This window comes from Sylvia atricapilla, chromosome 8 (assembly GCF_009819655.1).
Source record: "Sylvia atricapilla isolate bSylAtr1 chromosome 8, bSylAtr1.pri, whole genome shotgun sequence".
Classification (NCBI taxonomy): domain Eukaryota; kingdom Metazoa; phylum Chordata; class Aves; order Passeriformes; family Sylviidae; genus Sylvia; species Sylvia atricapilla.
In genome coordinates, this window is record NC_089147.1 from 18,414,205 (window position 1) to 18,438,184 (window position 23,980).

General features: G+C 38.3%; 1 protein-coding gene across 1 annotated transcript; it reads left to right on the forward strand.

Moving 5' to 3' along the window:
• Positions 1-9,543: 9,543 nt before the first annotated feature.
• On the forward strand, positions 9,544-13,403 carry PTPN20 (protein tyrosine phosphatase non-receptor type 20). Its single transcript, XM_066324452.1, has 3 exons — positions 9,544-9,875; positions 11,849-11,911; positions 12,736-13,403. The coding sequence occupies exons 1-3, from the start codon at positions 9,603-9,605 to the stop codon at positions 12,805-12,807; spliced, it is 408 nt and encodes a 135-aa protein (XP_066180549.1). The 5' UTR covers positions 9,544-9,602; the 3' UTR covers positions 12,808-13,403.
• Positions 13,404-23,980: the final 10,577 nt, after the last annotated feature.

A 23,980-nucleotide genomic window follows, 5' to 3' on the forward strand; every position in this document is an offset into this window, starting at 1 on the left:
TGGTAATAAAAATGCAAACAAAATTCAACCCTGAATAAACTCCACTTTAGACTGCATCCTTGTCTATTGTAGGACTTCATTATTAAGATTGAGCTGGAAAAGGCAGAAAATGGAAGCCTAGGATTTGCACTGGTAGGTGGAAAAAATGGCAGGGCTATCCTAATAAAAGCCATCAGCCCGGACAGCAGTGCAGATCTAGATGGGAGACTTCAAGTTGGTGACATCTTACTTAAGGTAATGTTTATTCTTCATTGCTTTGGCTTACATTTTCTCTACTTAGTCTATAATGACCATCAATATGAGTTCAATATAAGAGTGGTGCAGATGGGAAATCTGATGCTGCTTTGCACAGTAATATGTAGAAGGTGGTGCCCCTCAGCTCCTGGTGGTCAGAGGGCTGTCCTGGGGCCCTGTGTCTTCCCTGGAGCTCAGCCTCCTGTGTGACTGGGACTCCCCAGAGCTGGTAGTTGGACACTCCAGAGGCAGACTCAGAATACCTACTCAGGACTGTAATTGTCCCTAATGGGGATTCCAGAGAAAGTTCAGAGAAACCAGAGTTAACTGGCCAAGCATGCAGGTCACAGCTAACCAGGAGGCTACTGAGAGGAATCTGCCATGGTGCCAGTTAGGTATTATCAAGACAAACAAAAAGCACTAGAATTAGGGTTTTTGAGCTTTTATTTAAGATCTTACTATCCTAGCCGCCCTGCCACCTTTTAATATAAATCATCCTTTTTGTTACCCCAAATTATTTTTTCCTATCACTCCATGAGCTTCAAAATTGTTTGACTTTCTGGTTTTCATTTACTTCCATCTCTCCTTCATCTTCTCACTGAGGAATGGGGGAAAGTCCACTTACTGTCTCAGACTATAATTTGGTGGTGTCCTGCTGGAAATCATGCTGTAAAGGCATAGAGATGAAGGATCAAGCGTGTTACGGGAGAATGAGAATCCTCTCCTCCTCCAAATGGGAGAAAATTATGACATATCAAGTTATATAAAGTGATAGGATACTTATCCCAGTGCTAGGATATGTGATTTTAATAAAGGCTTCGTGTTACAGGAATCTGAAATACACATCATTGTATTTTTTCAGGTGAATGAGACTTTTGTGTCTGGTCTACCACGGCAAACAGTGACAGATTTGCTGCGCAAGGCTCAAGGCACTGTTCAGCTCACTGTCTGCCGGAGCGTGGCTTTGCACTGGGCTTTTTCAGGCAACCAGAGCAACACAAAAGCAGAGCCTGGTAAGCAGCTACATCCACTCACCATATGACAGAAGTGGGATTGTGTGTTGCCTGAATTCAACTTTGGTATTAGCAAAACAAGTCAATTTTACAGCTAACCCTGTTTCATAGCTGTAGGTACAAATTACATTCTTCACTCTGATTTGCAGCTCTGGCTAAACTGCTCAAGACACAGGACTATAGGGAAGGAATGCCTAAGTGTGACTTTTAAGTCTAGGGACAAAGCTGTAAGATCCTCAAAGATGCTTTAACTCAGCTTAACTTTTTATGTCATGAATATTGGTCTGATTTTACCCCATTTTATGCAACTCACTGATGGAATCACAGCCTGGTTTTAGCTCAGTTGCTAAAATACTTCTCCCACAAACTTCACATCCCATCACTCCTACTTATCTCCTAGAAGCACTACACCTCCTGTTCTGTCTGGCAGACAGATCCTTTCTCCTCTGTACTTGTTCATGTGCAATTCCAGAAGCCTCTGCTCCCAGGTCTATTGTCATTCATTTGAGAGCACACTCATCTTGCATAGGGCAGTACTTAGAGGCAGGTCTAACTCTCTGGAAGAACCTTGTGCTCTATTCTCTGCTCTACTGAATACTCAAAAATTAAATACATATTAAAGCTGGGAGTGGAAGCACGGATATAAAACTACCAACAGATTACATAGTTATAGTCCTCAACTTTCAATTTCTTTGAATACTGAAACATTTTCTATAAAGTGGAGAAACCTAAGTGGGAAGGATATAGAAATCTTCCTTCTGAAGGCTTTATTTCAAGTATTCTTAGTGAAGAAGACAGTGCTATTGCCATTTTCTTCTTACATGACATCAGTGAATTACATGGTTTCTGGGAAGTTTAAATTGTTTTCGTGCAAAACACAATGGTATTATAGAACTACTGGCAACAAAGTTAATCTATGATATTTTCCCCTTAGCACTGTGAAGGAATGAGCTGGGTTAGGGAGGGCAGATCTAAATTGTTTCAGGTTTTTTACAGCTGATGTTGATACAGGGCTTTTCTTCTGGCAATCTGAATGATGCTGGCTTCTTAGGTGGTGACATATGGCATTTGTGCTCTGTTAACCCTCCCAGGCATTCACAAGAGGGAGATCTCATGCCAGTTTATGACACTGTATCTCAGTGCCCCATCTGAGGTCAAAGTCCTTTGGTATAATGAGCAGGGAAAAAAAGGACCCATAGTTTCATGCATTTGATTTTGGTTTTGTTTTCTGGTATTCAGCAAGTGACGGGGGAAGCCTGCAAGCTCAGCCTGTTTCCAGTTTCAGGGAAGAAGGCTCCAACCAAATGTGCACCAAGGTAAAATCAGAGACGTTTTCAGAAGTTATCAGGCAATGTACTCATCTGTTTGTTGACAACATGGGTTTGCTGCAATGTGGACAAGAACCACACCTTAATGAGAGAAAGTTTAATGTGAGGGAAATGCGCTTCCATGATTGGAGCTGCTGACGTTTGAGTGAGTCAGGATTCCACTGAGATAAGAGCATATGAGAAGTATAATACATGTGCTAAAAGGGTGGAGGGAAGAAAGGTTGCATATGCAAGTCTTATTCTGATTCTTTATAATACTGAAATGAATAATTTATTAATTTTACCATTCTTTCAGTATTTCTAAACCATATACATGAAAAGATTTCTATTCAGCTATCTCCACTATTATTCATAATTCAAATGCATCTAAATTTCTTCAAACATGGCTATGATTTTGAATTTTAGTAAGCCCTGCAAGATATTCCACACTGAATTTCAGAGCATCTAATATTTCTAAATTTAAAACTGTAAAACTCCTCAGTAAAAGTGAGAAATTTAGGTCTTATTATCCTCGAGAAAACAAATAAAAAACCCAAACCCTGATTCAAGTAATGTAATTGAACTAGAAAAAGAGAAATAGTAAGAATCCTTGGCATAGATAAGCTGAGAAAACCTTGAAGAAGAATTTGTTTGTCGAAGTTTTAAGCATGCTGTTGGAATGGGTGTTGGAACTAAACTTTTAGAGACTAGTGAAATGTAATATCAAAATAAGGTCATATCTATGATCTGAAAAAGAATGACACCCAACAAATAATATCAATGAGAAATAAGGTTACAGGTTACTTATCAGATCCCCAGTTAGGAAGGTATTAAGGGAAACATTTAGTTGCAAGTGAAGTGGTTATGTCTATCTAGTTCAGCAGAGCACATGCCTAAATTTAAGCAAATGTTTTCCCTAAATTGATTCCATTAATCTCTCTCTTCTTGTTGTTTCCAGCTTGCCTTTAGTTGTCTCCTAGGAATAGAAATTATTTCTGCTTTACTTTATAGAGCACAGCTATCTACTCCAGAGATGTAGACTTTGAAAATGACAAGCTACTAAAACAAAAAAAGTAAAAATGAAGAGTGAAACATTTTCTTTGCAAATCACACACAAAAATCAATACAGCAGTCTCTGATCTATGAAATCAGTAGGTGCAGAAACTGGGTAGATGAATTCATGCTTAAATCAGCAGCTATAAACATCCCTATTCTAATGGTAAATACATGCACAAAAGCAAGAAAATAAAGCACAAGTTGCAGATACCGCTAGGATACTCTGTGGCATTTGGTATGTCAAGTATGCAGTATGACAGGGTGTTTTCTGTGTGCATCTGGAATATTAAGTAGCAAAAGAAGAAACACCAATTTGAACTACGATTTAAATAATTATTTATCAAGTGTTACTTGATAAGCTGAGAAGAAGCTACTTTCACATACTAACAGCAGATATCCTGCCTCATTATTTAAATGCAGGACTTAGTTATTACTCCTAAGCCACCAATACTACTGCATATGGCAGGTGATCAAGGGTCTGCCTTTCCTATTAGTTGAGTGCTTCCTTCAGCAGAGCAGCTACACCCTGCTTCTACCATTGGCATCGTTGTGTCTAAGATAAAAAACTGAAATTGCTACCAATAGTTCCCTTTCAGACACTGGTGCTTCATGCTGCCAAGAACTGGGAGGGGAAAAGTCAGAATCCTGATGCCTATGATTCCATTTTCTTTCTGAGATGAGAGGGGATATAACAAACTATTCAAAGTTCAGTCATGCAGGCTGAGATGTAGAAGTGTCTCCAGACTGTATTGTTCTATTGTTTGGAAACTCACAAATGCAGCCGATAAGGCTTTTAGTCTGACTACTTACTGCAGTACACACTGTATTCTGAAAGTGGAAACTATTATATTTTCCCTTTCCTTCTTGAGTGAAGGACACATTTTTGTCAGAAATAAGAAAGAGTATTGATGAAAGTAACTACATTCTTGATGCTACTGTGCACTGATTTTTCACAGCTTTTTCTCATTTGAAACCTGCAGGATGCAGAAAGAACAGACAAATCTCCTCTGCAAGGTCAGCTGGCTGGACAAGACTATAAGGATATCATCAGTAACATTTCAGACAGGTAAGTCTTTCAAATGAAGTCAAACTATTAAAATAAATAGTATGGATAAATTATTCTTTTCTTTCTAGTTCTGTCCTAATATGATATGAAAGTGACAGAACCACGGGTCCGTCGGAATTGCAGCTCCACCTGCAGGAAGAGCTGCTAAACAGCTTCCACACACCTACTAAGAGAAGAGAATTGAAGCTTCCAGGTGTAAGGGCTAAAAATTGAAAGATGCCATACATGAAAATCGTCTCTAGCTGTGAGAAACCTTACTTCCAGTCATTTTTGAGCAGCTTCTTATTCAGAGTATGTTCTTACCTCTGAAAAAAACCCCAACAACAATCGCATACCAGCAATAGTATTTTTCAGTAGCTATATTTGCAAACAATATTCCAGACAAAATGCTCCTTCTGATCTTTAGAGTTCTGACAAATTCTTGAAAATAGTTGCTCAAGAAAGTTAAAAGTGAGCACAAATAGAATAAACACTTTGTATGGTTCAGATTATCAAAGTTTTTGCCACTTCAACTTTTGTTTTACAGGTCACAGAAATGTGCAGAATGTAAAAGCTGCAGAAGAGAAAATCAACAGTCTGAGTCAGGCAGCTGGAACAATGAAGATGATGTTATGCCCCACAGGATTCCTGTTCTACCTAGAAGTAATCATGCAAAAACTTTTCTTGTTTCTTCATCAGTATAGCTCAGCACCTCCATATATATACACTGAGAACAGCATTAGTCCCTTGTACACAATATAAGGATTTGTTCTTTTAGTCCAAAAGACCAAGGCAATCAAGACACAATTTTTTTCCACTGATGCATATATAAGCCATCCAAACTTTTGTAACTCTAAAAGGAGACACGCATCATGAGGTCTCTCCTCTCTCCCTTACGGTTCCCATATAACTTCATAAAAATGTAAATTAAACACTTAAAAATGCAGAATGAAGGGTCAAATTTTCTCTCAAGACTTTTCTCCCAGAATCACAAAATTTCCCCCCCCCCCACACGACCATTTAATTAAAAACTCCAGAATTGTGCTTAAGCAAATACTGAAGCACTTTCACAGCTCAGATGCCAAAGCCCATCTGACACCAGAAAAGTTTACAGAAAGAATATACCTTATTGTTCCTTTATGAAAATTAATCTACTTCAGCTCCAAATTAGTATAATTTGCAAAAGGAATCATACTGAGGATGCTGTAGTACCTCACAGATTCTGTGAAATACAGATTGCTCTCTCTCCTTGCTTCTTCTCACCTGGTGGAAGCAATGAGTTGTTGATGGCTCTTCTTAGGAGGAAAACACAGGTAATTCCCTCACACTACAAAGTCTTGCTGGCCAGCAAACAGAAAATTATAACCAATCTCTCATCTACTACCTGCTCAGAGCTTGGGTTTTTTAATTCCCCTTGATCTGAAAGGAGAGGTGTATGGGAAATAGTGTGTTTTGTCTGGAATGAGGATCTGTCTTCACTGGCACTCTCAACTAGATAATAGGAGCCTCTTGAAGGGTTAAAGAACAGAATGCAAAATGGAACACATAATCACCCTTTCTTTGAGACAGCTGGTATGTTATCCTTGCAAACAGTAGCCTATGTCTGAAAAACCCAAATTCCATAATTCCTCTGCCTCAAACTATTATTTTCTACATAACAAACTACCAGCTTTACTCAACATGGGAACAAAAGATTTTCACACTCCAGTAGTGTAGTGATATTTCTGGAGATGCAATGTTTATCCATTTTCTTAATCTGTCAAGTACCGGATCAGAACATACATTTCAGGATGAGCTAAGTAGTAAAACTGAATCCTGACTTTGGTGCATCAAAGATAGTTTGTATCTTGTTCTTGAAGGGCAGTGTGAGGTAGAGATGAGAAGAAAAATATATGTGCTTACTTTAGGAAGGAAGACTTTGCCATGATTATTTCTAGCAATGAAGTGTGGCAATAATAGCTGTCACGGAAGTGTTGGAAACATGAAGATGATTCTCTGTGAAGATGTGGCCAGAGTCTCCTATAGCAGTATAAACTAGCATTAAAGTTCCCAATTCTGTGAAAACAGTTTTTTTTAGAACAGATAGTATTTAGAAACTCTGTGAGAAAATAACTTGCAATAACTGGATCTGCTTCCAAATAACATGAAATGTGGTGGTGGTTGTATCCATGATGTTGGCTTATTCTTCTTTCCGCTGTGAACATAAGTAAGTTGAAAATATTTTCTTCCATTTTTTCACATTTCACTTCCACAATATAAGCAACAAAATATATATACATACTGCAGCTCCCTAGTTTTTAAAGCCAAGATTCTGCACTATGAACAATAATTAAAAGCTTCTTGGGTTTTTTGTTGTGTTTTGGTATTTTGTTTGCTTTTTTTTGTTGTTGTTGTTGATATGTAGACAGAACCTTTGCTTCTGGAGATGAACTGACTCAGTTAATCAACTTGAAACCATCACAGAGGGGAGTAGATCCAAGGACTGGCATAACGGGTCTTATTCAAGGCCTTCAGCTGCGGATTGAGAATCAAGAGGTGCTAAAGGAGTTTATGGTAAACTGTGATTACTTTTTAAGTACTAACAGTTCAGCACAGCTAAGAAAGTTACTTGTAATAGCCTTCTGCATACTGTATGGGAGTTCAGCTTGTGTAGCTTTACTGACTCCTTTTTTTCTGATAATTTTCCTGCCAAAATGGGTTTTCTAGTCTGCTGTTTGGGTGATAATACAGCATTTGCATCTCTCCCTTTCCACACGTCAGCCTTACACCATTCCCTGTTCAAAGATACTGCCCACGTAGAATGAAAACAAATAACGTAACATTCATAATGCAGATTAGGAATCACTTTTTCCTAGACTGACTGACTTCTTCCTATTACCCCCTCAGCTCTGCTGAACATCTGCCTAAGAACTACTAAGAAGCCTAGAGGCTTCACCTAAGCAAGAAATCCATGCTGCTAAGGATTCACTAGTGTAGAAACAGTTAAAAAGAAAATGCTCCACACAATGGGACACTCCAGTTATCCACAGAACTCACTGTCATGACATTCTGTTTTTGTCAGGGACTCAGTGAAATTGCAAAGAAAAAGTAATGTACCTCCACAGATAATGAAAACACATAATTACATCTGATTGCATATAAAGCATGAAAAATATGTAAAATTAGCAAGGCCTGTAAAATCTCATTTCAGAACATAAACAGAGTATGCAGTTATCATCAAATTTCCAAATAACAGATTATTTCATAACTCTTCAACATAGTACTAGATTTTTCTTTAAAGGACATGCTCATTACCAGTGAAATGGATTGCTGCCACTTTTCCATATTAATTGCAATGTTTATTTCATTTGCCTTTATATCTCTGACTTTCTGGGTACAAAATCCCACGGACTAAGGTGCATAGGATATGCTGACATTCCCTGAAAGCTCAAGGGCATGTATTAATTTCCGTTCATTACTTTCCATTACTCATGTAGATATAGCTTACTGTAAGCTGAGTCACACATCTGCACAGAAAACATAAAGATCTAATAAGTAAAGTGCTGGTTACCAAAGCCAGTGGATATTTTATCTGAGTAAAAGCCATAGTAACTGATGAAAGTATTCAAGAACTGTCACATGTCCTTCAGTTCATATAAATGTATAGTGGCAGAATGTGATGGCTGAGCATTGTGGAACGCATAGCAAATAGGTAGAGGAATAAAAAACCATTGAGGTAACACAAAAACATAAATGAAATAAACTTGTACATTCCTGCTTCTGACTACACTGCATTCAATTCCTCTAAATTTTCTGTGAAGTTCTTACTGACTGTATGATTTGCACTTAATATCATTGGTGCTGTTCCCCATATTCATCACTTTCTCCATCACTGAAAAACATTCACTGTCATTATTACACTGTTAATAGTGCAATAGTAAGTGCTTTAGTCATTGTGTTATCAGTCATAAATGCTGACATTTGGCCAAGACAGATTTCCAAACATCTATAATATACAATATACAACAGGGACTTGTAATGATGAGGGTTGGAAATATCACTTGAAAATGCAGAAATATTGTGCAGGGTGAAGAAAATACAAAGCAGATTGAATTCCTTGCCTAAAAGTTAAGAGAATGATGGAATGATTCTCTTCTGTAAGAAGTCTATTTTCCAGTCTTGGGTTATATACAGCAGTAAAGTTTGTTCACACTGACACTGTAAAAGGTGTCTGTTGAGGATGTGAACGACATGGATTGACAATTTCTTTTTGATCTAGGCTTTAGAACATGTGAAACCAATAGATGACTGCAGAACTGGCAAAGCACCAGAAAATCAGAATAAAAACAGATACCAAGATATCCTTCCATGTAAGTATGCACAGAAACGAGAACATACATTTGGTGAACAAAGTCATCAGAGAAACACAAGAAAACTTTCTTGACCCTTAATGTCCTCCTAAACTTCAGCAATAGGACAGCATATGCAAAAATTTCTAGCATCTCCTTATATCAGTGATGCAGTATATATATTCTTAGGTTTTCCTAAGAATATATATATATTTATAACACCAATATCCAGTGACAATATTCCTATGGAATGCATGAAAAGCAGCATTGGGTACACTATTTTGGAACACTGGCAAAAAATTCTGTAGTAATTAGAAGGCTTCTCACAGTGTTACACAAGTACCTTAAGAGAAATAAAGCTGCAATGAACCATACAATTTATCTGTGGGAATTCCTACTTGCAATGATTAATATTAGTCCTACAAGTCCAATGTATTCTAAAATCCCAGAGTCATGCTTTCTGGAGAGACTGAGGTTTCCTATATCCTGAGTGCTGGAGATGGTAGAACTCTGTTTCAGATCCACAGCTGAAACAGCATCTTTCTGTTTCTGTACAGATGATAAGACACGAGTTCCGCTGGGAGAAAAGAATGGCTACATTAATGCAAGTTACATTAGAATGAATGTTGGAGAAGAGGAACACTTTTATATTATAACCCAAGGCCCTCTGCCATCCACTATGGCTGATTTCTGGCAAATGGTCTGGGAGAGTGAATCAGACGTGATTGCCATGATGACAAAAGAAGTGGAGCTAGGGCAAGTCAAATGTCATCGATACTGGCCTGAATCTCCCTATAACTCTAAAGACCTGGCTAATTTCTATCTCAGGCTGCACAATTGCCAGATTCTGGAATACTTCATAATTAGAAAAATAGAAATTATCAACAAGCAGGTAAGTTGACTTAATATACTTTCATACATAATGAAATTGATGATGTAGTTGACATGAGTGGATACAAGTAATATTGGTTGTATATTGCTTCTTCCATAGTATGTGCTCAGCATTTCTTAGGGTTGTAAAAATTTGAATAACAGTAACGAAATTGGTGTTAATTAGGTGATCCTTTTTTGCTCCTTGCATAAGCAATGGATTCAATATTTCATATGTTTGGACAAGAATTTCCAAAAACAAGACCTCTAATAGTCACAGAACTGGTATTTTCAGTGTTTCACAGAATGGCTTACTGTTCTCATCAAATCACATCCATATCAGAGTGGATTTATATTTTGTGATGGTGGTTGGATGGTGGATGGAAAGAAGGGAAGAAGGTGGCTTTTAAACTAGAGTTTAAGAAAAATGATACTGTTTTGTTCATAGAAAGACACAAACACAGATGAGACTACAAATCTAGCAGCAATTTTTTAGAAACTTAACAAATACAGAATCCAGGTGGAAGAACACGGAAAGCAGGGCATGTATAAGTTTATCAGTCTTGCATCAATATTAAGTAAAGCTTTACAAAAAATTCTGTTGGACATATTATTTAGTGGCATAATTTAAAAACCTCTGCCAGACTAAACTTTGCTGCCTCTTCCATCGAGGTAGCAATTTGTCTGTTTGAGGAAATTCACCTTATGTCACTGAGTGTGAAGCATTGTAAAACATTTGATGTGAGTCTTTCCAGAAGACTATTAAAATGGAAAAATGGAACACCATATGTGATTGTTTCAATGAATGTGTTAAGATCACTATGTTTGTGCTGAACTAGTAGCAAACTACTACAGAAAGACACAGGTCTACTTCAACAGAAATTCATACCTACATTCAAATTCTTCTGATATTAAAAATCCAGGTAGTTAGAATTCAGATTTTAATGGGGTTTTATTAACAGGCTACAAGAAGTTTTGACCCAGGAAAATTCAACTAATATTATTCTTTATTTTATCCACATTTTATTTATTCATGTAAGCATTTTTAGTTGGTTTGCATATTGAGTATCAAATCACAAGTTATTCTTTTACATGACAGCCACCAGATATTTACTCTTTTACTACTGTGCCTTTTATATTACTACTCTTTTATTAGTAAAGCTTAGTTCAGCTACAAAAACAGCTTTAGCAAACGGTACTGCAATGTTCTAATTTTTAAAATTCTTTTCTTTTTCCTTTCTAACCAACAAATGACATAACTACATTCTTTCAAGGCAACAGAATAACTTCAGTGTCTCATCAAAGTCATATGAAGTAAATTTCTTAGGCCTGTGTTTCTGAGTGAATTTCTTGAAACCTACAGAAACTTGAATGGAGTCAAGTACGAAAAGCTAAAGAATTGTAGAGTAAACAAACTATTTAAAGAATGAGGCTGAAGGTAAAATTTTAAAGGAATTCCTTGAAAATTGATTTTGGGGCTGATAATTTTTAACCCTTCTGGTCTCTCTCTTCCAGACAGAAGAAAAGCGCATTATAAGTCATTTGCAATTTACCACCTGGCCAGACCACAATACTTCCAAACTGGCTGGGCAGCTTGTAAAATTCATTTGTTACATGAGAAAAGCTCACAGGACAGGCCCTATTATTGCTCACTGCAGCACTGGCATTGGAAGAAGTGGAGTTTTGCTGTGTGTTGAAATTCTTCTCAGCCATATAGAGAAAGATTTATGTGTAAGTATCAAACAGGACATTGTTAATTATTACAAACTGGTATGGATGTCAACAAGATGGTGGGAGCATCAAGAACAGAATAAACCCTGCAAGAATTCACCCTAATAAAATTGAATAAACCCAGCTTTCGTTGTCCTAAACAAAAATAATAACTACAAATATACTATTCCTAAAAGAACTGTCACAGCTTCCCTATCTGAATATGTTTAGATCTTTCTTTATAACTTGCATGTCAACCAAATAAAAACTGTTCTCTTCTGATAGTTCAACATCAAGCAGATAGTGAGAGATTTGCGAGACCAGCGTTTTGGCATGATCCAAACTAAGGTAAGTTCTAAACATGCCACTAGATTATTAATTTTTAAAAGTTTCAGTCAGTGGTACAGCTCCCCATGCTTTGATAAATCTGGGGCTTAAAATACCATTTTACTGCTCTCATTTGAGGAAAGTAACAGCCTTCTAGACAAGTGGTGTCTAGTTTTAAATATGAAAGTCTGTCCCTTTTTAAATAAGTGAAATAAAAGCAAAGAAGAAATATAGGACAGATACCACACACTCTCCTTTCTTTTTCTAAACAAGAAGAAAAGCAAATATCACAGAAACAGTGATTTACTACAAACCCTATCCTGCAAAATTACACCCTTCAGTTGAATTCTTGATACTCCTGAGTTATCATCACCAAGTAAACTCTTCTACTCCTGAGATAAACCCACTCCTGAAAAGATTTTTCACACAGAAAAAGGCAAGATGCAGCTAACTCACCTTAGAGAAAACAGTTGGTGAGAATAAAAGCAAGAGAAGACTAAAAGAAGTTCTTCCTATAGGCAAATATTTCAGCACATGCTTTGATATATTTTTCTTTAGGGTAATGATTGAGCATGTGACTAAAATTAAGGAAACATATCACCTTCACTGTCCTAAATGAGAGTTGAGCACATGCTTAAACTACAGCATTCCTGTGCTTTTACCAGTGGTGGAACAAAAAGAACAAGGATTCTCTTAGATGTGTAAATTTTGTATCCATATGACAAAGATGCTGATGTTATAAACATATAACATATAAACATATAACTTCAGCTAGTCCATCCTTCTTTGTCTAAAATTTATATTGAATGTAACCAGGTGTTTCATACTGGTATCTCCACACACAGGATGAATATTTATTCTGTTATGAAGTTGTGCTGGAAGTCCTTCAGATCCTCCAAGCAATGGATTCCTACTGAATATGATCCCTGCAATATGACTCTTCCTGTTGCTATTCCACTTGGACTCCAGGGACTGCTCAGCAACTACCTTATACAGATGTCAAGCCAGCACAGACAAGTGTTGTATTATATGGTTTTTTAGATTTACTCGATTTCAAAGTAATTTTAAAACCTTATTTAACATGTCCTGCATAAGTCATTTATTTCTTGGCTCAAAGTATGAAGAAACAGCCAGCCAGCACTGCAACACTGCTGTGTTAAATTGCCATGGACAATTTTTGCATTCTGTGTAGTAACATATTATTTGTTAGGAATATATGTTGGGACTGTAGCAAGGCTATAGCAGCCTTTGGAATTAGCTTCACTATCCAGAGGGCAACTACAAAGATCTAAGATTCTGTGGGTGTTGGTGGAAGACCAGCTGTTCCTCATCTATTGTTGTCCATGATTGGCTTCTGGACTGCAAATCAGTGTTTACTCCAGCAGTTATGCTTTTGCATGGAAAGGCTCAATTTGGTGACCTTTGGTTGCTTGAACAATGCAGAACCATTTCCAGTCATTTCTCTAGCCCATGAGTTTATACCACTATCACTAGACAACTTAAACCAAGAAAAAAATAACAGAAAAAACAGGACGCCTTTAAACCCTGGTTCTCTTCAAAGGAGGAGGACTCAAATAATAGGATGGAGTATTAATTTTTTCCAGCAACATGAACAAATGGAGATAGCATCAGTATTTTCATTCTACATCATGGAAAAAGGAATGTAATACTAAGCCAGGTGAAACAACTGTGTGTGCGTTGTGGTACACACACACATTTCATCTCTCCCTAATCCTTTACATTGATTAACTATCTTCTCATTCTTACCTAGGATCTGAAATACGGGATGTCCTGCTGGTTTCAGTAGGGGCTGAATCAGCCCCCAAATTAAAGAACACTCTGTACAGTTTATTTTTCTTGTAAAAAGTGTTTCTGTTGATGTGGGTGGATTTGAGCAGAAATGTGCTGTTCAAGGTGTAAGATTATTTGTCTCCATAGTAGTACTTCTAAGTCCTTATCTAGAATGTGACATATGGAAGTGATTAGATCTCCATTAGAAGAGTAACTTGTAAACATAGGAAACTGAAACAATCTAACTAAATTGTATATATTTTTAATACTTATTTGGTTTCTGCAAAAGAGAAAATATTAAGAGACATTTGGTATAAAACTGTGGTTGAAGCAAGAAAATAAAATACCTATTTTATTACCTATTACAAATTAGAGGTTTATAATTCAGAAATAATGGAGTATTAAATAAAAAATTCAAAGTATGGCTTTTAGAAAAAGCCTTTGTAATACAATTATAATTAAGGCCATGGCCTGTTTTTTCTTTTACCCTCCAATAGTCTGAAGGCAAGAAAATATAAAAATGCAATTAATTATATGAGCCAGATGCTAATTTCAAACATATTAATAAAGTTCCAGAGCAATGCTAAATAAATCCAGGAGTAACCCTGGATTTCTATTGATATAAACACATCCAGAATTCGATGTTTTGTCTTAAATTCATTGGATTTGGTCCTTCCTCAAAGCATTACTCTCCATACATTCTGCATTTATTATCTTTACATTGCATACAAATGGTTGTTCGCACAATTTTGTCAAATATCAACAGCCAATTTTTTTTTCATAACTTTCTTACCTTCATTTGGTATTTGGCCTTTCACTTTGACTTTAATTACTGCATATGTATGTTAGGCAATCAATGCATTACACTGTAACGAATGCACAATTCATCCTTTGTACCACAATCATTTAATAACTTCCGAGTGAAGATATTCCTGTACTTTATGCAAAGGTGGTTTTTTTCTGTGGCTTAGAACAAGTATTCTGGACTTAGAAGACAGTTTTCATAGGTCATTATTTGTGCATCATCTGTGAAGCTGTTTGACAGGTGTGCTTGCTGTTTGACATAAGTTTTTCCTGTTTTACAGAGATATTAAAAAGATTTCTGAAAACAATCTGCTTAATTTCAATTTATTTTTATTAAAAAGAAGCTGCAATGCTTAACTATTTAGCAGTGTGAGCTCTAGTGAAAATATTTTATTGATAGCAGCTTATCTTTAAACTTCCTCTAAAGGCAGATTTTGTGATGATGCATAGGGGAATCTGGCCTCATCCAGCAGCTGATAAGCATTTCCCCACACACACAGTACAAGTGAGTGTCCCACTTCTGTGTTCTTTATTCATGCAAAACTCCCTGGAGATTGAGGCCCACTAATATGCACTCGTTTGGAAAATACAAGCCACTCTTTAAAGACCTCACACTACTTGACAAGTCAGGATAAACTGAAAAGAAAGGAAGATATATTGTCCCGTTTCATTCATAGGGAGGTGAGGCATTGCTTGGTGATTTGTCCAAGGTCTATGGAGTTTTGGAAAACCTGGGAACTAAACGCAGATCATAAAATCTCTGATTCTTTGCCTACACACAAAACTATCTTTCCTCAGTCAGAAAAGAGAATCATACTGCTCTGGATGATTTCTGATGAGATATTATTTAGCATATGAAGTGCTGTGACTGGATTTTGCAAGCATCCTAATATGCAAGAGATGTGTTATGGTAGAGAATCTCAGTCTGTGTCTATGGTCACTCTTCTTACTTCACAAGTGGTATTGACATCACCCTTTGCGCTCTACCATCTAGCTGTCAATCAGGACAAACTGCAGTGCAAATGTGAAGAAAAAGGGCATGTCTATTGAAGACAGTGCCTGCCATAACAAACACACCAAAAGTAAACATATGCTAGTCCTCAGATTCATTCTGTAGTACAAAACTTGTCAGTCATACTCTGTGTTCAAACCATAGCTCAGTCCACAGAACAGCACAACCTGTAATCATATTATGGAGAAGTAACTGTTTTACCAGCATTGAGACTGCTGTTAAACTCTTTTATAGTACCATTTTATCTCAATTTAAAAGCAAGTATAGCAAGGACAACCACTGCATAGCTGTAAGGTTATGAAATCATGTATGTAGGGGAAAACGGGTGTCCACATTTTTCTCCTTCATTGATGTCTCTGTACTCTAGTACCCCATCTCCAACAAAAAAGATACCTGAAAATACCCAACACCAGACAAAATGTGCTACTATCCACAAGAGCATTGTCAGGTTTAAATAATTGACTTTAAAAAGTAGCAACTTGTCCTAATTTAACCATGTCTCCTTTAAATTCTCTAAGAAAGCCAGTAAATTAATCTAATTTTCTTAGATGAGCCAATAATTCTTTTCCTGTCTTTTCCCTTGAAGTTTATGGCCTCACAGACCAACAGGCCATTCAGTGGCGGAACTGACAGAGCCCCACAGAGTCCTGCCCAGTTGCCGCCATCTAGGGGCAAATGGCCACGGCCACGGGCTGATGGCCACCGGCTCCTCCTGCCCTTGGCACAGACCACCCCGTGTCCCAGGACAAACACAGCCTGACAAATGGAACATTCCACTCACTAACCGAAATTATGCCGCTGTGACTTCTTTAGGCCTTCTTTAGGCCTAGGACTGCTTTGTGACGCTGTAGGCTTTTACCTACAAGCGCAGCAAGAAGCTCTCACAGCAACTTTCTTTCTGTTGGATAATAGAAATAGCGAATGGGATTGTTTTCTTGTGAAAAAATAATACAATCATTCGGATGACCAAAATGGGGCACCCCTTTCACAGACAGGGTCTGTGGTGTGCTGCACCCACAGTGGATGCTTGTTTGGTGTTGCACAAGTCAGAGTTCCCTACATCTGAGGGGATGTAAGTTTGTCTATATAGTCTCTCTTCCTTTACAGTGTTAATAAATAGTACTTTATAATAGTAATAAATAGTACTTTAAATGACACTTTGCATAATCTGAGTGTCTCAGTTATTGGAACTACATAGGAACAGCAACTCCAGCTGCAAAACACTCAGTTACTAGTGAAGGACAATGGTATTTCTCAGAGCTATTAAATCACAAATCTGGGCTCAACATGAAGATTATCTGCCTACTGCTTGCAAAGCTGACTAAATATTATGGTAATACAACAAAAAATAGAAGTTGGTTGAGCTCCTTACACAGAAAGGAGAGCTTGCCCTTGCAGGCTAAGCAGACTGAGAGTTAGACTCCACTATCAGATGAAGCATTTAAATCTCCAGTAATGTGTGTGATGAGAGGGCACAGCACTTATAAAGATATGTGTGACACTGAAGTGTGGTTTGAACATAATCTTGCACAGGTGTAGCTTTGTAGGTTTAGAAATAAACTTGTGAAACCAGAAAAGTATTCTGCAGTGCCACACTGATATAATCGGTTTTGTCTTGGTCACTTAATTCGTGCACACCAGGAATAACAGAACCTCATACTCCATTCATGCTTCTCCGGGCCCAAATGCATGGAACAACTAACACTGCATCCCAGAACTACAACTCAGAACAGCTGAGATTGGAAGGAAGCACTGGGAACCATCCAGTCCAAACCCTCCAACTCCCAGCAGTGTCACTTTGAGCTCAGGACTCTATTCACATGGGTTTTGGTTATCTCCAGGATGGACACTCCTTGACATGTCTAGGCAACCTGTTCTGCTGTTTGACAACCCTCAGAGTGAAAAAGTTTTTTTCTCATGTTTAAACGAAATTTCCTGGATTTCAGTTTGTGTCCAGAGCATCTTGTCCTCCTTTGGATACCACTAAGAGGAATCTCTTTCTGCTTCTTTACCTCTTTACTCCCTTCCTCTGAGGAATTTGTACTTATTGATAAGATCCCTCTGAGCATTCTCTTCTCCTTGCTAAACAACCCAGACTTTCTCAGCTTCTCCTTACACAACAGGCATTTCTAAATCCCAATTTCTTAATCATCACAGTGGCCTTAACATGCAAGTACTAGTTTAGAGAGATTATAAAATTCCATCCAACAGCTACATCCAACAGCTTACTCAATTTAGGAGGTAGAGTTTCTGGTGCCTATTAACAAGTGATAGCTGCTGTTTTAATACCACTTAAGGACTAATCAAGGCCCAAGAAAACAGTATAGGAGATTAAGAAAAAATGCAGAGTATGGAGAATATCTTGGATGTCAGTCTGAAATATCTTTCAGCGATTATCTCTACTTTTTTATGTAATTTGAACTGTTCAGTGTCCTCTCCTATGAAGTAGGTGGCTATTCAGAATTCGCTGCCTTTTCTGCACAGCACCAGTTACACATTCACGCCTGAGGGACAGTGAACTTTTTGCAATCCTGTTCTGAATTATACAGCTATTTAGCTTTCCCATTAAACCATTCAAAAACAAAACCCCAAAAAAGCAGTTAAAATGCCTGAGAGCAGTACATCCCCAACCAGGCGACAGACACAATGGGGACTATACAGTAGCTGTCCAGCACCCCAGCTCATTACACAACCTAGCAATTAACTGAGGTTGCCTGTGCTCCCTCCCCTCCTTGCATTTGTTCTCTTGAGAGATGACAATCCCTTCTTCTTCCTGTTCAACACTCTTGGAAAGACATGCCAATGACTGTAGGCTTTCCTTTCCCATCCCGCTGCTGTAAAAAGCTTCTAACTACTTCCATTACCACTTCCTTCATGGCTGAAGCAGATTTATTCCAGGCAAAGCACCAGCTACAGTACCTCTTGGCTCATTCAGTACACCTACAAATAGTCCCCAAGGCAGAAACAACATGCTGTGAGCTTGCTTAATGCCAGCACCTTTGGATAAGTGACAAGGACACTATGAGATATAATGAACATTAGGGAAATGTAACTATAGCAACACAAGTATTCACAAAGCAAATCCCCACCATGAGCACAAGGAAACTGCTGTTATTGTATTTGTAAAAGTGCTGATAAAGCAAGAGCTTGGGCTACAACGTCAGGAGAAAGCATGCCTGGCCTGCAGTCTTGCCACAAATGGTAACACACGCAAAAGCATCCCTGTAGCAGACAGAAACTTAGCTCACACACTTTCAGAAATGGTGGATGAAACAACAGATCCAAATCTGAGTCTTTGCAAGAAAATCCCAAACTTCCCTCAGCTCTCTATTTTACTGCAGGTTTAGCACAATGTAATCAAAGGAACCATCCTGATGACACTCTCATGCTGATCAGGAGGCTGCCATTGTTTCAGAAGCAGGTACTGAGCCTTGGTCTCTCATTAACCTGCTTCCACCCTTTTTTTATCCACTGAAAGCAAGCAAGACTTGTAGCTGAGTACTTAACAGGAGCACAGACAATGCTTTCTGACTTCTTTTTTTTTTTTTTTTTTTGTAATCCTAAATTGAAACAATTGAATAACTCTCAGGGAATTTTGACTTTCACTTGATATAAGAAATAAAAAGTTAGTTTATTTAACTTGGAATAGCACTACACAAATTTCTGCAGAACTCCTGGGTTCCTCTCTTCATCATATCTATAATTCATTTTAAGACAAGTGCCTTAACAGTATCATGCCTCATTTTCTTTGTCTACTTCTTTGCTGTCTTAAAGAAGATGCACGAGTCACAGGTAATCCTTGGGAAGTGCTGAGTACTCAAGTAAAAGACAATACAAGACATGAAATATTTTTCATGCTTGCACTTTTCAGTTACCACACATTCCCCTTCACCTCTGTGTGTGAGTTAGGACACATGGATCATATATCTATCTCTATTTTTAGGAAATTGCCACTGAATCATTAAGGAAAAAAATTCACTAAGAGAAAGAGTAGGATTCTGTTAAGGTATTATTTGAAAACTAAGTAGGAACAAAGTGGTATTTCAGAGCTAGAAATTCTGCTAGTATCACCTAAGTTGAGTCACTTAGCATGGTATCAGCACCATTCCTTTTTCTCGACAGCATTTATAGCTCAAAAGACCTAGAACTGTTCCCATAGACAGAATCCAGACAAAGCCTGGAATGCCATCAGCACTGGGATTACCACACCTCTCAGCTCAATACAAATACCCAACTCCTTCAGAGAAACATTGCTCCAGGCACCTCCTTCCAGAGAACTCCATGCCAGCTCCTGCTGAGATTTTCAATGACATAAAGATTTCTCCACCTATTCCTCCCCTCTTAGTAGTTTCATTAATAGGGAAAAAGGTTTACACACCTCACTTCTGGTTGTGCACCTTGACTCCCAGTTTATTGTGAAGTCCTTGACGAATTCAAAGCACAGTTAGGCTACCTCCAGGTGGTCAGGATTTCACTGATCAATGTAGCCAGCCTGTAGCCAGCTGAAGTGATTACAGCCTTGGGCAGGAAAGAAAAACTGTATTCAAAGCTGCTGCTCTCTGTAACTTCAGTCCAACTTGCCTCAAAATCATTATATGGCACAGATGGGGTTAATATGCCCATTACTCCCATGTCTACATCCCCATAGAGGAGCTATGTCCTCTCCATTGCTTTCAGAGGGTTTACACATGTTCAATTCCATTCACAGTTTCCCTCCAAAATGCCAGCACTTCTCTTCCTGTCTGGCTGTTCTTTAAAAGCTGATTGGGATGTGAGTGGTCTGCTTTTAACTCTCAGTCACTTCTATAACAGCTGAGGGTGCCAAGCCCTACTGCTATTGTCCTAATTTCTGGAAGAGATAGAATATACTCTCTCCAAATTCATCTCATGTCAGAAACACGTATGATGTGTACTGGTATGTGAGAAAGATGGCAAGATTGGTAAGGGCATTCACATTAGTGAGGATGCATTTACCTGCCATAGAGCAGGCTGATAATGGACACAGATTACCAACAAATTATGCAGGAAAAGGGGCTAGCTGGAAGAATTTCCACCTTTCTTTAACTTTTTGTAGTAATGTTCTTTTTATTTTTGTTTTCACCTTCTGCTAGATCACAGAATAATCTACACTAAAATCAGACATCTGTTCAATCCTCAAGACACAGTAATGTGTGTGTTTGCATGTGTATGCCTGTATGTGACACTGTTTTCTACAGAACAGAACCAAAAATATTCAATCAATTTTACAATAATATTAATTATTAATGAGTATTAATTTAATATTAATCTTTTACAGCTAGTAGAATCTTTGTAAGTGTGGATTTTACCTTCATTCCTTTCTGGCCAGGAGAATCTTTCTGATCCAAAGGACCTCATGTGTATAGCAGAGCATTAAATAAGGCTTTCTGTGCACAGACTTAAAACTTACCAATGTGTCATAACAGTTCCATGAATTCCTCATTGTCAGCAGAACTGTATCCAACTCCAGCACTGGTCAGGGAAGCTAAAATAATGGTCTTACCAAACTCTAAACTCCAAAGATTTCATACAGTCTACCATGTTAAAGGCCTAAGGTCTACCTAGGTAGCTTTATGTTTGTGTCCTGGGCTCACTGTGCCTATACAAACACCCACTCCCCAGAGCAGCTTTCAGCCAGGGCTCATCTGTGCAAGCTCTGTGCTTGCATGGACATGAGGTGGGGGCTTGCAGAGTCCTATCAGGATGGGTGCTGACAATGGCCTGTCAGAGGGGGAAATCACCCAGTGGGAATATGTGTGATAGACCCACTGGAGTGAATCAGGTCACCTCATGCTGTCAGAAACAATAGGGACAGAGCTCATACAATGGCAAGCAGCCTCGTATATGAAGGTCTGTGGACAAATGGCTCTGCTAAAAAGGTTATCAGCAGTGATACTACACATCGTGACATCACTACAGAGGTGAACTGGCATGTGAAGGGAGGCAGAGGTCTGCTCACCTCACAACCAGAATCCTTAGAATAAAAAATTCTCTCCTAAGTAGCTGAGAGGGCACCTGCTTTGGACTTGATAGGTTGAAAATCCACCCTGCCTAACTCTTTTTTTACCAAAGGATGAAAAGATAAATAAGCTGCAGCAACAGGCTGCAATTGTTTAAACTTAGCAGTGGCTGAAAAGTCTGAAAGGTCCTTTTTCAGCATCCTTCAATGTGTTTCCACATTCTGGATTCTCAGTTGCAGCTAGATCTGTGGTGTAGCTTTCATAATTGCTCCTGAAAACTTTGGCCATCATTTTACAGATTCCCTCCTAAATTCACTCTTTCCCATTAGAAATCCAAAGAAGGAGGGAGGAAAAAAAGGAGATTGGTTAATAACGTTTCAGACTTTTCTACCTTTATCAAAGACCTCCCAAAATCCCTGGCAAATGCAAGGAATGCTCTGTTTTACAGGGGACATATTGTTCCAATATCTAAAACACACTGGGAGAAAATCTTGCTGGTATTATTTCCTACATCTTATGAAGGAAGCTGCAGAAATGCTGTACACAACTAGATCCAAAAAGTGCATTTGCAAAAATGAGAGGAAAGGCAACAGCGCTTACATTTATGAGATTTAAAATATCCAGAAAAAAAGGGGAAACCCATTCACATAATTAATTATGTAACTTTTATAATTAATTTATAATTAATTTGAGCTTCCTGCAACACCCTTCCTCTTTCCTTACCAGAATTAGCCTAAATATAACTTTAACTTTCCCTTCACTGAAGTTTAGTGCCATTGCAAGACCCACACCTCATCCTAACTCTGGATACACATATCTAAGCGCTCACTAGTTGGTTGCTGAACAAATCCACAACTGTACATTCCAGGCTAAGGTATATGTGCTTTTTGAAAACTTCAATATGATGCAGTCTGGTCATATCTTAGAGGCCTAGAGCTGCATTATGAGCAGTTGTGACTTGCATAGTTTGGGGTTTTTTGCTGATATTCTGACTAGACTGATAAAAAGATGGCATTTACATTCTTGCAAAAATCCAGTGACAAATTCCTTGTATTTCAGCTCCATTATGTCCCACCAGCATTTCAAGCCCTTTGATCTCTGAACTACACAGCGTTCAGCATGTATCATTATAATATCATGTTTAGATTTTGTACTCTTGTGATTCTGAGCATAAAATCAATAACATTTTGTTGCTTGTTTTGGGGGGAATATTTTTAAAATTTATTTTTATAAATTATTTTGCGGTCGCCACAAAAGGCTTGTGATTCTTGCAGTTCCCACCAGATGTCAGCAAGTTCTCAAGGATCTCTGGAGTTAGGGGAGTAGAAGCCTCTTTCCGGAGCGCCAGTCACGTACAGCGTCTTTCCCTTTCCAAGAAAACGGGGTAAGGAGCTGAGGACAGTCTTTCCTTGTCAGTGGATGAAACGCTGCTGAGCCACCAGCAGGCCAAAGCTGTTAAGAGTTCACTGCTGTTGAACAATTTTATCTGAAAGGAGTCAATCTCTTTTCGCTTACTATCAGGGAGTAACATCATCTCACTTCTGCTCTCCTCTACCTCAAACACCTACCAGAGCAGGAAGCAGATACAATAACATGCACAAAAAGCAAGCTTGTGTTACTGCCTTCCAGGCTACATACTCAGATGAAGTGGCCTGCCTGAGACTTCACAGGGAGTACTGAACTAAACTGGGCACTGAAGCCAGCTTTCCATTTTGAAAAACATTTGCCAGCAAGCATTTTGCTTTTCTAGGCAGTGGTTCTCTTCTGAGTTTTACTGAGTGCTGAGCATTGTGGTGTCCTGCACAGTATAAATGCCTGAGGTCTCACTACTCAAATATGTCCCAAGAATGAGCCAGCCTGCCAAGAGGCTCTCCTCAATGCATCCCAATTGGCAGAATAGCACTCTCAAGGCTCTGCCATCAGAGGAAATGTTCAGACTCAAAGAGATTAGATGCAAAGACTAAATAAGATGAATAGAAGTTGACAAATATCCAAGATGTATTTTTGAGAATGAAGAGGCTGAACTGAAAATGAATGGATTTTAATGAGAGAAGGAAAGGAAATTCACCATGAATTGCAGACATCTATTGTCCTGAAAGGACATTGTTCCCCACGGCCCCAGAACAAACATGAAAGGAACACATTCCATGAGGTATTGTTGGGGCTGGCTTGACTATGGCAGCTTGGGCTTGGATAGAACTTTTCATGGAGGGCTTCAAATCATTTCACTTCTGAGAACATTATTTATGGGCTTTTTACAGACACTGAAGTACACATTGAGACAAAATGACTTGGCCTTATAGTGAACAGCTCCCAGAGCTGGGAAAGTGAATCCTGATCAGTATCAAAGAACCTCTGCCCTATTGCCTTATTTCTGCAACCTTGCACATGGGGAAACTTGGAAGGTTGTTTTTTTTTTTTTTTGCACCAGCTGTCACAAATGACATTGTACTGAAGCAGTCATTGTCCATAAGAACAGCAGAGCCTGTTTGTGCTTTGTAGCTG